The 16629-nt window shown below is 45.8% G+C and overlaps 1 protein-coding gene across 7 annotated transcripts in view; it reads right to left on the bottom strand.

Moving 5' to 3' along the window:
- Ten-a (tenascin accessory) overlaps window positions 1–16629 on the bottom strand; it is a 488025-nt gene that overhangs the window by 23781 nt on the left and 447615 nt on the right. For all 7 annotated transcript variants that reach the window (XM_046630321.2, XM_046630325.2, XM_046630324.2 and 4 more), the window contains one exon: window positions 3772–4031. In XM_046630321.2, the coding sequence (XP_046486277.1) occupies window positions 3772–4031 (260 nt within the window). The remainder of the gene's footprint in view (window positions 1–3771; window positions 4032–16629) is intronic.

Raw genomic sequence — 16629 nt, forward strand, 5'->3', positions numbered from 1 at the left:
CTGGGCGGGGGTTTGTACAATTGCGTTTGCGGTACCATCGCAATTTCAGTCGACATTAATTCAAGAGGTTACCTTCCAAGGCGTAACGGCTTCAAATTACCGGCTTCGTATTTACAGCTTACGTTGTTCTCCTGCGATATTCCAACTCCTTGTTCCTTCCAGTCCCGTATCCCTTTGCACGGTTTCTTACTCCAATTTTCTCCCCGTTTATTAGAGGGTGGATTTTCATGGCTACTACTAGGTTCTTCAGAGTCGCTGTAATCCCACATCCGGATTTATAATCCTGTCTACGTATCGGTGAGGTTTATTGTACACACCTATACAGGTGCGTACTATATAATCTTGTATGTGCTACGTTGCATGGTACAAGTTTCTATACATGCACGGATTTTACCCATACACGCCAGGCGATGGTGATTTGGCCCAGAGCTTGGCAGGGGCTATTTCACCGTAGAGAAGACTTTTATATCTCTCCTCTTGATATATATCTTTAAGGGTTACACGTACCGTGTGTATTTACGTGGATATACCCACATAGGACGCGGAGGTATATCCGCGGATGGACGAAATTGAGTTGCACCGAACTGCGAACGACCTTATTTCTCGTCGATTCGCGGTTGTGGTCATCCCGGTGCGGTTGATTCTACGCGGGAAGTTGGCTGGTTAGGTTTCAACCCACGTATCGCGTATTAGGTCGTCCCAAACCCAATATATATATACATATATATGGACGGGGACAGGTCAAGTTTACATCCAAGTGCCGGAAATTTGAAACGCTTTAGCTATCTATAACGGGCAAAACGCTCGCTTATGCCTATCGAATCTTGAATGACGGACACTGACGATGGAAGAAGAGGAGGAGACATCTGGAAGCTGCCATTCTCTTCGTTCTTGGCTCTAGGTAGATGGTCAAACGAATGATCCTTGTGTAATATGTTAGAGGTCAGTTTTCTAATCGCCTGAAATTCCATTCGAAAACAGGCATTACGCGATGCAAGGACATGTCTTTTAGCACGACCAGGATACGAGACGTATCTGACTGTTGAACTTTTTCAATTATTTTCCCGGATATCAATGGAGGAGCTCATTTTCCGGGGTGAGTTCCTACCGCGGGGATTATTCATCGCTTAAGAGGGAAGAGGGAAGTTTATTTTCTTCTTTTTTTTGCCTTTCTTTTCCCGCCCTCTTTTCCCTCACTCATCCACTCGTCCCATCCCCCCCCCCCCCCCCCCCCCCCCCCCTTCCCCCGATTTTTTCGCATTTCATGTCGACATCTCGCCCGGGTCACAGCTCATCGAGGATAGCTCTATATGAGGAAGGTTCTACGGTATAATCTCAAGTTAAATTCTCATTTTTCACCCGCATGACGATGAGCGTATTTATTTGGCCGAATGAAAGACAAGAGGGGAGAAAAAAAAATTTAATTAATTAAAAAACGTGGAAAAATACCGCAGGAGGTGCGGGTCGAGGAGCGAAGCTCGGTGAAGTCCTTACGCGATTTTGCCTTTCCGTGAAACCCGTGCACATCTCTGTACACGGTCCTTGATTCGCGCTTGGAGAGCGGGCTTTGTTCCACTTTCAATTTCGCACCGGCTAATGCGAACGCTTCGCGGAGAACCGAATTCTGTGAGCCGAGGTAATCTGTCCGCGCGGGAAACGCAGCGGTCGTTCCGCCGTACGCATCTACTCTATACTCGTTGCCCCGTAGTTTCGGGATTTTGCAATGGAGAGCACCTCTGCTTCTCCACTCTCGGAGATCGAGCCGGACTTGTTTAGAGAAGCGAGTCTCGTCGCGGTAGGCAGATTGGATTTTCCCTCCTTCCTGCACCGCTAGTGATTTAGCGGAATGCGGAAACAACAGATGTGCAGACGCGTATCCGGAGCGGCAGTGAAGGGTCCGATCATCGACAGGCCCGCTGTCCGTAGGTACGTTAAACCCTCGACCCTCCGTCTCTCCACTTTGCGGAGGTTGAATCACACCCTGCACTGTAATCTGGACGGCGGACGAAGGAAATATTCGTTAAAATTTTTCATGAAAAATCGTTGTTGTTGTTGGATCTTCTTTCATATTCCGCACAACGTATAATAATGTCGCTTGGCGGACTGATATTACATGCTCTTGATAATCGCAACTACCTTTGGCCCAGTTTCAATGGAATCTCTTCACCGAAACTCTGGACTTCTATAGGTATACATTCTGCGTCGCAAACTCCTGAGTTGGTTGGCAAGGGTTTGACTCGAGTCTAGCTGTCTCTCAGGCAACGTAATCCTCGTTTCAAGACAATTTAACCGACTATTGCCGGAACGGCGATTCTTTCACCGCCCCCGGCTCCCGAGTAAATCGATAGTATACGGAAGAGCAGACTGCTGTAGGGGTAGGTATGTGTAATCGGATTTCGTCGAAGAAAACGAGCGCGGACTAGTCTTTTACACCGGAAATAGCCGGCTACTCCGTGACCTGGTTTTACTTCTTATTTTTCTTCCACTCTTTTTCTGTCGAGAAAAGAAATTGTATTTATTATGTCCCTTCATCGTTTGATCGATTTCACTCTGTTTTATACTATACTGATATTGTGTTTTTGTTCGCGGTTTCCGTTCCCAAGATAACGGAGGTGTACATACATGGATTTGAGCACTGTACGAGGAAATATGAGAAAGAACAATAATAGAAGGCTGTTTCGTTTAACTTTAACACTTTTTTAATCATTGCTAAAACTGGGGCAGAGTTTTCATTCTCCGAAGTTAGAACTAAGAAAGTTTGGTTAGCTAGCCGCTACAGAGGATTTAGAACTCGGCGAGAAATTGATAAAAAATGTATATTGTATAACCTACGTAAGCTACACTGCACCGGAAAATAGGTAATAGAAATTTTGAAGTAAATCGCATTCATCAACTTGGGTGTAGATTCGTTACACCAGCCCGAATGTAGGATGAAAATGATAAAAAGTTGAGGAAAAGCGATTTCGCGCAAGGAACCTCGTTCGAGTCAAGTCGTGTAATCAATACCGTCCGCCGTTTCCTCGGTTTCCTTCTCTCGTCCTCGGGAGATCCCTAATGATCGTCACTGCGGAGCGAGAGTTGGTAGGACGAAAATTCAGCCGCAATCCCTCTGAGCCATTCTTTTCCCGGAAAATCCTCCGATTCTTCGATCATTCGGCATCGGCCCCTATTTCTCCTTTAACCTTGGAGCCGATTCTTCGTTCGTCACTTGGTCAAAGAGGAACTATCAATCAGTCCCCTTATCGATACAAGATCATCCGTGGTATTGATTTCTAGATTCATGCGGTGTAAATGTACGAGCGGTCAGAGAAACCGCCGTTCGCCACATCGCTTGGGAGTCAGGCACACGTGCTGCTGCTGCTGTTGCTGTTTGCCACTTCCAGCCATCCATCCTCTTGACTTTCCACAACCCCCGGATGAGAAGGCCAACCCCGTGGTGCGCCTTAACCGAATAAAGCCCACCACTCGGCGCGTATGAGCCATTAGCCGTGTATTACCACAGCTTTTCTCGCCGGCTGAGTTATAGGCCCCAAGGACCAGACCCCGCCAGCCATAATATAAAAGGTCGAGACCTACTTTGTGGCGGAAGGAAGGAAGGAAGGAAGGAAGGGTTTTGGGGCAAAAAAAAATAAGACGCTCTAAAGAAGAGAGGGTGGAAATTAGAGCTCGCTACCACTTATCATTTCTTGCAGGAAAGCCTTCGAACGATTAGGAGATGAAACGGGGAGTCGACTATTTTCACGAGAACCAAATAACGAACTCGAAACTTACCCGCAAAGTAGGCGAGCATCGCTGTCAGGGCGACAGCCAGGAGTATTAACGCGATCGAGAAACACTTCCAGGAGCATCGGTGCTGGCATCTCTTGTCAATGTGGAAACGTGACGGGGAATATGGCGAGTAATGCGGAGCTGGACCAGCGCGAAGCGGGAATACCGGCATCGCCAAAGGTTGTCCCGGAGCGCCACCGTTTCCAGCGGAACCGCCGCCTCCGAGGGAGCCCACGGTGACCTGCTGCTGGGGTGGAGGGAGCCTGGAAGTAAAAAGGAGAAGAATAAATTAGATGGGTGATGCGGTTACTGAAGTCGATGGTGATCGTTTCGTTCGGTTGGCGTGAGCGACTTCTTTTTGGAAAAACCAAATGATACGGATGAATTTATGCTCGTGTGGAAATTCCGGACTGGAGGTTGATCGGTAAGAGGATAAGTTCCCCCCTCAGTTACGATCTTCGCGAGAGGCTAATCGAAGAGGCCGTTAAAATACGGGCTCGAGAACTGAATCTGAGGAGTGAAAATTCGCAAGGACCTTCTTTGAAGTTCGTAAGAGGAGAGGAAACTCGGATTTAATACAGTATGCAGGGATAAATATAGTTTTCTGATAATCACGTGAACCCATGAATAGCATTACCAGCTAGTACATCGCGCTGTCGAGCCGCTCGTCTTTCTCTTTCCATACCAAACCATCGCACCGTGCGACGAGATAAAAATCCCGTAAGAATATAACACAGTTGACAGTTGTTCCGGTTTTCTAGAGTGAGGAGAACCACCGACTCCAGGTACCAGGATCCCGACAATGTATAGAATTACGTCGATGTTAGTTTTCCACTCGCTTTCGAGGCGCAGTACGGTTGACGTCTGCGTAATGGTTGTCGTTCCATCGCATCGGCTCGGGCACAATGAAAATTCTTATTACATATTGTGTGGGTGTACACAATGGGCGCACGTAAGAGTTTCCGTGTCGTCATGTGCAGTACGCGCGTTATATGTATTGGTTTCGCGCAAATCAATCAATCCTCGTTGTCCCTCCTCCGCCGTTCCACTCCCCGGCTTCGGTACCACCTCAGCATCCTCCTGATGCAGATTTCCCCGGCGTTCAGGCAAATCTCCTGGGCGAATGCGACGAGCGTAATCTTCCCGGAGTACGGTACGTTAGTAGGTATATCCGCGTCGCAGCAGTTGGAGCGAAATATAATGCATCCGGCGACAGTTGCGAGAATGGGATGGAAGGAGTCGGGTATTTTTTACGGGATGAAACCGGGCTGGGTAGGCACTGGGAGAGATATGATTTGAGTTACGAAATGTCAAGGTGGGGGATGGAAGTATGATTAAGCGAGCACGAAGTTGGAGCGGGGGGAAAGGAAAAAAAAAAAGGAATTCCAAAAGGGTGGTTTTTCGCCAAGTTGGGTTTTCGCCTATTTCTCGCTCTTTCAGGAAAAAACTGCGAGCCAAGAAAGATCCTGTATTAAATAAATAATATTTTTCCATCACCACTGTCGCCGAGTTGAATGGGGGCTACGTTTATGGTACACTCCGAGTTCCCTGCGGAAAACTAATTTGGCAAAGGTATCGAGAGGGATTCCAGGTCGCCTGTATACATAGCTGTAGTAAAAAACTTAACGAGCGAATAATGGGGTGTTTAAGATTTGGACCGTGGCCAAATTCCAACGGATTTATAGATATAGCAGGCACGTGACTGGATTCGTGAAATATCATATACTCCGCAACCCTCGTCTCACACCCCGTGGTCCATCCTCTTCCTCCGTTGAATTCGCTTCACTGTATACGTACGATACATCTTTGCTAACCGTGCAGACCGGATCTAGCGGAGAGAAAGATTGAGGGAAGCGACGTATGTGAATGAAGGAAAGTGAATGTCAGCGACAGCGAACAGTATTTAACGCCGTGGAGCCGACATTTCACCGTATAGTTTGCCCAGCAAATGAGCCCAGAATGGTTTTTGGCACCAAACTCCTCACGCTCTTCCTACGTGGCTAATGTCCTTATAGCTACTCGTGGATTGTCCCGGGTCGTTGGACTTTCGAATCTCATAGGCGGTAAGTGGAAATGCGCAGTTGGTAAAAACGATCTCGAATATCGCGAAGACTCCAATTAAACTTACGACTAATTGTTGAGCTACTGTTACAACTCGTATCGCATCACTTTTTACGCTTGAACTTTCGAAGAGCGCATCTCTGGCCACTGGTAGAGTGAACATTGGAACGGTAAATTTCCGCTTTTGACAATAGACCGCATTTACTGGGAAACAAAAGTATGGCTGCAGTGTGTCCATGGTATTTGGACTCTGATGGTCAGAGAGCGAACGGCAGTTATATGTACGCATCAGGAAATGGATATGAGAACATGGGGAAAAGGCGGTTGAGAATTCGAATACTGACAATGTCTCGCCGTCATCGCCACGTGCACCGCTACCGATACAACGTCACAACACCACCACGCCTTACATTTCCCAGTTTCTCGGAAAACCCAGCTCGAAACGAGCTTAAGTAATCAATCACAGTCACCCTGAGAGCCGGAGAGGAGAGCTCGAGCGCAGAAGCTGTCACCGAAGGAAATCGGGATGAGAATATTCAACAAATTTCACCTACGCGATGATGAAGGCGATCTATTCGAGAAAATTGCAATCCTCTCCACCTAGAGCTCACCGTGGCGGACAATCAGTGGATGGGAATATACGTACGGTTGAAATTTATAGCTCGGGTTCAATGACTGGTGGCTCGTTGTTCAAGGAGAAGATATGCCGGATTCAGCATCGGCGCCGAGTCCAGGGTCAGTTTGTGCTCTGGCAGTGTCGACCAGCGTGTCGGTTCCGCGGATAGTTTATGTGCGTTCACTTGCCAAGCTGGGTTAATCCATTTGCAACGGTAAATCAGTTAGTTGGAATTAGGTTACGCTTCCCGATCAATAAGGCAAATTAGGTTGCCCTGGTGGTATAATTACGGGATACCAGATCGGAGGTTCACGCTACCACGAAGCTGCTCTCTGTACGTCTCTCCCTCCCTACCTCTGCAGGTGACGCTCACCCTGATGGTGGTAGGCATTCGCGGTGGCGTTTCACGAGGCTGGTCCCGCAGGATGGTACCTGACCCCGATAGGCAGAGCCTACCCAGCTCCCTGTCTTTTGATACACGCTATTTGCCTTCGACACGCACACGTGACCACGATGGTAACCTAATGCAAATTGACCGATCCCTATGTGCTGTAGTAAAAAGGTAATTGCTGTTAGAACGCTCGCGTTGGGTTCTGTTGGACCGATACACAGCGCTGAGTGCAGTCTGAGTGGATGATTGGATCAATCTCGCTGTTGCAGATACCAAACCGTGTGATCCAATTGTCACGTAACTGACGACGGATAAAACCAGACGTGATGTACGAAGATCGAAAACAGGTCGCTGTGTACAACGTAATACGAACATATACTCGAGGAGTCGTGCCATATTCCAATTCAATAAGCGGTTGAGGAAGACTCGAAAGCGAATTGATTGTCTCTTTCGACAAGGGTTTCTGCCTCGAAAGATAGACTTGGCTAGTGGACTAGAATAGGGTAGTGTGCAGTAGAGCAGCGAAGGTGTTGTTACCTCGGCTGGTGTGGATGTCTCCTGGGTGCGGACCGGAACCTCGTTAGATGGGGCAAGTAATCACGGTAATTAGAGGATGATGCCGGGTGAATCGAAGGTGGAAAGAAACGGTGCAGTCACTTCGCCGAGAGCTGCTGATCGTTACGAGTATCCAATAAACGGATATAGCCAGTAGCCGATAGTAATTTTTAATAGCATCAGCGTACCGTGACACCGGCGAAGAAACTATAGCAACAGCGGGGTTGGATAATTCGATTTAGACGGTGAAAATAAGAGGATGAAATGGGAGGATGAGGAGGAAGAAGATGAATGTGGAAAAGGCAATCGCTTCGAATGGGAGCGGGGCGGATCTGATAAGAGTGTCGGTGCAGTGTCTTCATATTTTAGGTTGAAATCAATAGCCGCATGTGTCGGGGACTCGGAAAGAGTTACGAGGTTTCGCGTTTCAGGTAACAATCGACATGAAGCTATACTCGTCGGTATATCTGGGGGATAAATCTGTTCGAATGATGCATATGCGGAGAGGATGAAGAAGACGCAGTAGATGAGACCATAGAGCGTAGCTTGCGCCAGGCGACACACGATTCTTGGCTTTGTCAAGTACGATATGCATCGGTAACCGTGGACAATCGTAGAAAGAGTTTCAACCCGCAGTAAACGTCCTAATAAAGAATCTGATAGGGTTACGTTTCGTTTTCTCCTATTCTCTTCTCTTCGCTCGTTGTAGGTTGGCTTCTATTCCCGCCTCGCTCGTCGCTCGGCCATTCTTTCTCCCATTCAAAGGGGTGACGTACAAAGGGCCGCGTAACTCGATACACAAGCGAACACCGCACCGTTATACCGCCGGTGAGCTGAAATTGAACGTTCCACGCTTCAGGTAAAAGGTTAAGCCCCTGGGGTCGTTAGGTCGACGTAGTTCAACCGGTGCTCCGGTTCCAGATAAATCTTTGCTCGTGAACTCGGAGGAGCGTTTCTATACTTATATCTAGTTAGGTACTGTCCTTTTGCACCGTTAACGGGGAACCGACGCTGGCTGACATCCACTCCATTCCCTCTCGCCACGATCTCGCGCTTCAGACTTTTAATTATCAATTCTCTGGGCATTAATATTAATAAGGGGATTACCGTCCGCGCACCTATGACACTGGTGTGAAATGGTATCTCGCGTCAGCTCTACGTATATCCGATAGGCCAGCTTCTACGAGCAGGCAGTATAATCCTCGGTATGTAACAGAGAGCGCGCCTCATTTAACCATACTTAAAGGAAGCCTGGAGTATTACAATATTAATTGCCCGATCCATTTTCGAGTGGATGTGTATACGTATCCCGGTTTGACAGGTATTCGAAGAGGCGGTTTAGTCAACGGTTAGATTTAATTAACGCTATCGCCTGGCATCGTAAAGGGTTTTAGTGCGATTCTATTTCGGATATTACCTATATACACCTTATAAGCTACAACCGACGCCACGGTTCGAGGGGTGGTAGTTACTTCTAATGGATCAAATGACTCGTAGAAACCTGATGTAGGTATACCTTCTGATAATTATTATTAATATGGGCTTTCGGTAAAAGCTATCTCATTTAATGCCCTTAAGCCTCGACATAACTCACCCTCGACTGTTGTATTAGATTAACGTCTCCTCGTCCCGCCTGCCTCTGTCGGTGCTATTATACTGCGAATCGATAAGAACGGGCGTTGTTGCACGTCGCGAATGCACCGTTTACGATACGACCGATAAATAGCCGGCGGTTTTAACGCACGGTCGAATGTGGGAGCTCGAAGTGTGTGTAATATACGGACTTCCGATTGCCAGGTGGATGATATTAGTGTCAAAGAAGAAGGTAAATTGAATCGGATCAGCGTTGAATGGGATCGTCGGACAAGTGTCACTTGAAACTAATCTCGTTACGGTCTAAAGGTGGCAAAACGGCTACGTCGCGTGAGACCCCGGTTAAACATCTCTTCATAACGTCGAGCCGCTCACCCCGGTTGCAGGTCTTACGCCTCCTTTTGTTACCCCCACCTTGCTGTAATACGAGGCTCGTGTCAATCCTCGAATGGCTTCTATTGTCCTGGTTACACGGGGTTTGTATCGTTAGAAAATAGCAACCCTCGGCAGGTGTGGGGACCCGAGGGAACTATGGTGGATGTCGTCTTGTTAAATCTCGTAAAATCTCTGCCCACGTTTTTCCTCCCCCCCCCCCCCCTCCTCTTGCCGCTCTGCTGACTTTGAGAAATAAGTGAGAGATGAAAAAATACATCACGGAGGATGAACTTCTCCTTTCTTTCTCTCATTCTTATTCTTCCGCGTATGTGTTATACATACATGTACTACAGTATGTATGTACGTATGTACGCAGCAGGGTATGGGAAGAGTTGAAGACAATGAGGAGAAAGAAAACCAACGACGGTTAAAGTATTGTAGAGAAGACTTTTCTTCCATACTTGTGATATACATATACATATATACACACACATATATATATATATATATATATGTATGTATATAATGTGCCTTGGGCTAACAGTCAGAGCCACACTGGCCATGGTCCCCCTTCTCTGGGCTATTCCGAATCTTTATTGCCGGCGATCAGAATTGAATAATGCAGTGGTGCTGACTACATGTATGTGTATAGCTATGAAATAGTCGCGGGGAACAGACTGAAAAGCCAAGGAACTCTGACCTCTCTACTATGTATACTTTATACGTACATACATTTCAACAACAATATCCGAAGGCGAGAAGACGCAGTTATCGATATTTGTAAGAAAAAAAAAAAACATATATATATATATCAAACTGCGGGACCTTCTTCAACATTGTTTTTCCTTCTTCAATAGATTGCATTCATTTCGAATACGAGGATTTTGTCTCAAGACTCCGTCAGCCATTACCACTTTTTTCCATTAGTACAGAGGTCAGAGTGGTGATTGAAATCCATAACCCACACAGTTATTATCTCTTATCGTTAGTTTTTATTTGCTATAACTATCACACAAATCACAGAAGATATACAACTTGTCTTTTCGTTTCTTGCAGATACTGCGATGTTATCATTTCTCTCTACTGCTCCAGGCGTATTATTCCCGGTCCGAACAACAAACAGAGTCGATTAATTGGTGAGTAAAAGATTCATCTTACCGACAACGCGAGGTCTCGAAACTTTTCACCTTTCATCCAATTTTCACTTGTGTACGTACTTTTTATCTCGCTCATTTGGTTTCCATTTTTCCGATTATACACATTACGGAATCAGAGGTCATTACGGCTCGACAGGATGCCGCAAAGGGGAATGATCCTTGCCGTGTGTCTCGATTTTTCATTTCGAGGCCACGTTTCGGCGTTGATAAAACGGTGTAATATAAAATAGTCCCGTTCCCAGTGATATGATGTGATATATATATATATATATATATATATATATATATATATATATGTATATATGTATACACACACGCATACATGTATGTGTTATATATATATATATATGTTATATCCGAGAGGCTTGTACTCTGCCGAAAAGGGCGAAAAGGTGGATATATACGCCGGTCTCGAATATCACCTCAAGCTTTGCGAATTTCGCAAGCATTCGATCATCCCTCGTCGGATACGGGCGTCGCATCCCAACAATGAAGAGAAGCCGGAGGGAGAAGCCCGTCGGTTTAGACGAGGAGGATATGCGGGGGATGGAAAAGGTAAGGGCGGGGGAGAGAATATTAGGCCACGTGTGTGCCAGTAATAAGATTGCGAGCGTGAGCACAATGCAAAAACGAAAATGCGAAGATGCAACCGGCATGGCAACGCTTCCGACGCCGAGATATAGGCGAGGGGTGAGAAAACTCGGGTGTTACACCGTGTAATTTTCTCCGTTGAGTATGATACACGTAACGAAAACTTCACGTCACGTTTCTATGTGTGGGAATTGGATAACGTTGACGCTTGTATCCCCCTTCAAGCATTGCATTACGGTGATAATATTGTTTAATAATAAAATGCAGCAGCTCTGATGCGGGAGAGGAGAATTATCACCGAATGAACGAGCGAGTGACTCGGATATTCAGGATTCTGTCACGGTATAATTATCGCGATAATGGTGATACAATCCTAGCTTCACAATCGTCCCTTTATCGTTACGCGGATGATTTTGTGTTACGATAATATACGTATTATATGTACATACCTGCAACCGATCGTTATACAAACGATTGTATCTGAACGCATGATTGAACGCTTCGATACTCGTATCATTCGGATATTAAATAGTTAGGTAGGTATATGACTTATATACCTGCAGCATCTGCATCGTCAGTATCGATCGTGTAATCATTAATCATCGTCGATGGGAAAGGCGAGCGAACTAATGGCTGAACGCTTTCGTTTCTATTATATTTTTTCGATCTTTCGGCGGCAAGAGCTTGCTTCTCGAAAATTCGACATTCTTTAGCTTTTGACATTTTTAGCACGGGGCCGATCTGCATGGAAAGTTTTCACTTTTACTCCGTATCCGTAATCTGACCGAAAAATAACGGACGATATTTTACGACAAGTTAACAACGACGGGCGATGACGTTGCACGTATATTATGTATGAATTGTGTGTACGTAGGTGTGCTTCGGTGCCGAGGGCAGGTCCTGTCAGGGTCGGCTTTGACGCTTTTCGCTGCGGAAGAGAACGCTGTCTGACTCGCTATATTAGCTGCTTATATACTTACCTATCTACCCACTTTACAAACTCAGGTCAGTCTTTTCTAAAGTCTAGGTACACCGCATTCAGCGCTTCGGCCTCAAAGGGGCACGTGCATGCATTCACCTTTGAAATTTCAACCTGTAATTATTACTTACTTTCATTATTGCGAGCGGAATTTTCTTTTTTTGCTAGGCGATTATGAAGTATAGAAAAAATTAGAAGAACAAATATTCGATTGTGGCTTGTTCTTTTATCCAATCGTAATTTAATAACGAATTTTTGCCACGTGCATTAAAAAAAAAAAAAAGAAAAAGAAAAAAAAACAAGCGAAATGCATCTTCAATTGTAAAATTTGTTCCTTCGGTCGATCGTAAATATATCGATAAATAAAAGAATCGTGAAATTTGGTACAACCGATAAGATCAAAATTACTTTTCGAATGGCAGTTCGATATGTTGAAAATTGGTTATATTGTATTTTGATTTGAGAATAATTAGAAGTAACCTCGAAGTGCAATGCGGATGTATTATCACTTAATAAAACGTCAGATTTTCACGTCGTGAAGTATGACCGTTGAATCAGAATGAGAACAAACCTAAGCGCTGTCGGTTACAATATGTTTTCGCATTAAGAGGCTCTACGAAGTCGAAAAACAAGGAGCGTTTTGTCGAGGGTGTTTCTTTTCTTTTTTTTTTCTTTTCCATTCCCCTATAAAGCTTATACGTATATAGACGTACATAAGCAGGGAAACAAGCCGCAGTTTGGTTATATAGGAGGAATGGCGAGAAGTTGAGAATCTGTCGGCGGTTGCAGATCCTCCCCCGATGCCCCATAAATCTGAAGTTTATACGCGGTATCGGTGAGGCGATATAATCCCGAAAATGAACTTCGCTCATCAGATTTATATCCATTTCGACCTCACCGGCCGTTCCGGGAAAAAGAAAGGGAGTGCAACGATTTGGGAGGGGGGGTAGTGGAAAAAAAAAAAAGAAAAACCGAGAAAGGGAGAGAAGTGCACCCCTTCATTGCGGTAACGACGCTTCGCGGATTCTCTGCCCCCCGCCCCTCGTAAAAGCATTTCACCCTGCACGCGTCCTCGTCCGAAAGTAGGTATAACGGGGGGATGGACCCGAAGACCCGGTCGTCGAAACTCTATGCGGGGGTCGAATCAACTGCAGCTCGGTAAATCTAATTCCGGGGGTTGCGATTGTCCACTGCATTATATATATATGTATGTGTTTCTGTGTGTGCGTGTGTGTGTGTTTTACGCGGGGCGAGCAGTGCGGGTCCACGTGTGGAGCCACGAGGATGTCTGCACCGTTTCCATCCTCTCCGGACTCCGTTCTCCGTCTCCGTCTCCGTCGCCCCGGTTCATCGTCTCGGAATAGACGGAGGGTGAGGTGAGGTCGTCCCAGCGTTTCACCGTCTCAGCGTCTCGGCGTTGACGAAGTTTCTTTTCGCAATTTCATTGAGAACCGCGCACCCACCACCGTTGCACCACCTCTATTGCCGAGCGGATGCGAAGACGACGAAGATCTGGCACGGCGTGGCGGAAAGCTCTTATATTTAGACCGTTTGCTTTTCTGTTTTCTGTCCTCCGGCACTTGGCATTTCTATATTTACTCGCACCGAGGTGCAGGGTTGCTTGTGTAGCACGCAGGGGTTACCGTCGTTACAGCATTAAACCGAGGAACGACGCATTCACCGTACACCCCTGGCTCTTCAGGACGCTGTTGGCCGCGGAGAGGAAAAAAGAGAGGGATAGAGATAGAGAGGGAGAGAGGGAGAGAGAGAGAGGGACGGTTAATTCCACCCGAGAAATGCCATCGAACCGACCCCCTCTCCCCCCTTCTCTCCGTTCGACCACCCTTCTCCGCCATAGGTGGCCATGCCTGTCAAATTCTCTTGACAGGACCACGGACGACACCTAATTAGTTTGCCCCTCGACGATCCGCCTGTCTGCGCATATTGTATTTAATTGTAAACCTGCTGCTGATGCTGTCGCTGCTATACCCATGTATATATGTACGATGATGTAAAGCGCGTGCGCAAGCATACGGATTCTCTATCCCCCCACAGATCAATCCAGATGCATATCTTCACGTGTGAATGTACATGCGACGCGAGTAAAGCTTGTCATTATCAGAATCTGAAAATTGTGACCTCTAGATCAATGTTTTTGATAAAGCGTTCGGTGATTCTTTTTTATTTTTTATTTTTTTTTTAAATTTATTTCTGGAAGTTAACATGCTTATGACTCTGAAGCGATTTTTTAACGATGGAATGATTGGAATAGAATAGAATTTTAGTTTCAAAAACAATTGTTTTTTAAACCATTGAAGCGATGTTGAATTATTTAACCTCAAGATTAGTCTGAAAGCTTTCGAAATGTAAAAAAAAAAAAAAAATATGAAAAAGTTGTACGAAAATCGTTTAACGTGACGGATGATTTGTCTCAACAAAAACAATACCACTGACGTTATATTGTAACAAATTCACCTGCAACAGCAACAGTAGCAGCATTGTGTACAATAGATAAAAATATCTACTTGGTTGGCGATATATCACCGGAATCTGTGGAATTTTCACTCTTCTGGAAGGTATCATCGCATTATATTATGTATGTATGTGTACGGGAGAGAAGAGAGACGAAGAGAGAGAGAGAGAGCGAGGGAAAGAAAAAAAAATAAAGGTTACATATGTATATGTATATATGTATACATGCGTGTGTGTGTGTATATTTTATATATATATATATATATATAAAGGGGCAATTTATCGTTGTCAACGTGTATTCTTTGCGAGGAGGAGAGAGAAGAGCTTCTTGTTTCATAGATCCCCGGACCTTTTATCCGCGTTACGTATAGATCGTCGCGTCGCCCGCGGCGCGGCGGTTGCAGCGTCAGAAGGAAAAAGGCCGGAAAATAGCGAGGGTAGGTACGAAACCACTTGGTACGTTGGTGTATGTCATTTGTACTCGTAGGAGACGTGCATCCCGCTTAATTTTAACTCTTCTCGCGGTTGAAAAATGAATGAACCACTTCGCGCTTGACTTGTTCGCGTCGCTCGGTCTTCTTCCTCCGGGTATCGCTATGTAGCACCTCTGGTATAATTTCGACGAATGAGAGAGAGAAAGAGAGAGAGAGAGAGAGAGAGAGAAAAAAGAGGACCAACGTATTTTTACGTATCAGCTCTCCGATAGCTTTGACCTGCGTACAGAAAGTTTCGAATTATTACCATCGCACCCTTTGAAACATCATAGCCGTGATATCTGCAGGCTTTGCGGTTATCGATATTATACGCCGCGAGAAACAAAAAAAATTGAAAAAAAACGATGTAAAAAAAAAAAAAAAAAAACAACAAAAAAAAATCCCGGTGTCTAGTTCGGTTTATATCAGCGCGGTAAAAAAACGCGCGAGGATTCATCACTTCTGCTCGAAACCGGACGCAATAATTCTCCCTGCTGATCGTTTTATAAGCTTATAAATTACCCGGTTAGTTCCTCCGCTGATTTATCGGCACGAATCACCACTGATCACCCGGTTCAACGGTTGTGTATTAATTCCTCCGGTCATTCTTTCAGTCTCGCTTCTTTGATCCCGCATGAATTTAGGTACACCTAATCACGGCTTACGATCCCTTTCCTCCGGTTAACTACATCGGTCCGAATTTTCAATCTGTCTAGAAAAATGATTTCTTCTCGTTAAGCCGATTCAAATGCTGCGTTTCGCGTCACCTCAACGATTCTCTCGAGAACGAGGTTCAAACCGGCGCACCTAATCCGACCTGGCCGTAGGTACAACGGGCTCAACCGGAAGTACTATTTCAGCGTAATTGCGGGCGCACCCGCCCTCTCTCGTCTCGGCTAACTAGGTAGCCAGTAGTTCAAACTCTGAGAAGCCGCATGCACGCGGGGATCTGAAGCCAGATGGTTATAAATATTTCTCCAACTTGAATTTTCGAGAAACTGATCCTGTTGCGGCTGAGCTTTTTTTGTTTTGTACTTTTGGAATTCTTACTCGGTCTCTGGATTTTGCAACGACGCGTTGGGTGCATATATACAAGTCACGAGACTCGACTTGAAACGAGCCGGTATAAGTTCGCCGACAGGAAGAGGACCGGCAGGTTTCCTTGAGGATAGTAATCGATCTTCCGTACCGACTCGAGTCTGCTCGCGGTATCGACAAATTACACGGTGAGACACGGTCAGAGCCGACTGACGTCGACGACGGACACATCCGAGTCGTTAGTGCGGAGCGTCGATCCGTCACGCTTCTTCGCCTCGTCCAACCGGCCAGGCGTCCTTTTTTTCGGTGTAATGAATTTTCCTTTGCCACGCGAGAACGCCGCTCTTCGGCTTTAGGAGAAACGTCGAGATACTTTGCATTATTTTCCTCGGTCTTCTTATCGCGTGTCGTTAAAATTTTTACCACCAAGTGTTTGTCGTCGCTAATCGTTTGCCTGGAACGATTGAAAAGGGACGAAGGGACACGCCGAGTTTACACGAGAAGAACGAAAATAATTCTAGAGCCATCTGGCCCCGCGAAGACATGACGGATTGCGGCAA

The sequence above is a fragment of the Neodiprion pinetum genome, chromosome 6 (genome assembly GCF_021155775.2).
Source record: "Neodiprion pinetum isolate iyNeoPine1 chromosome 6, iyNeoPine1.2, whole genome shotgun sequence".
In the NCBI taxonomy this organism is placed as follows: domain Eukaryota; kingdom Metazoa; phylum Arthropoda; class Insecta; order Hymenoptera; family Diprionidae; genus Neodiprion; species Neodiprion pinetum.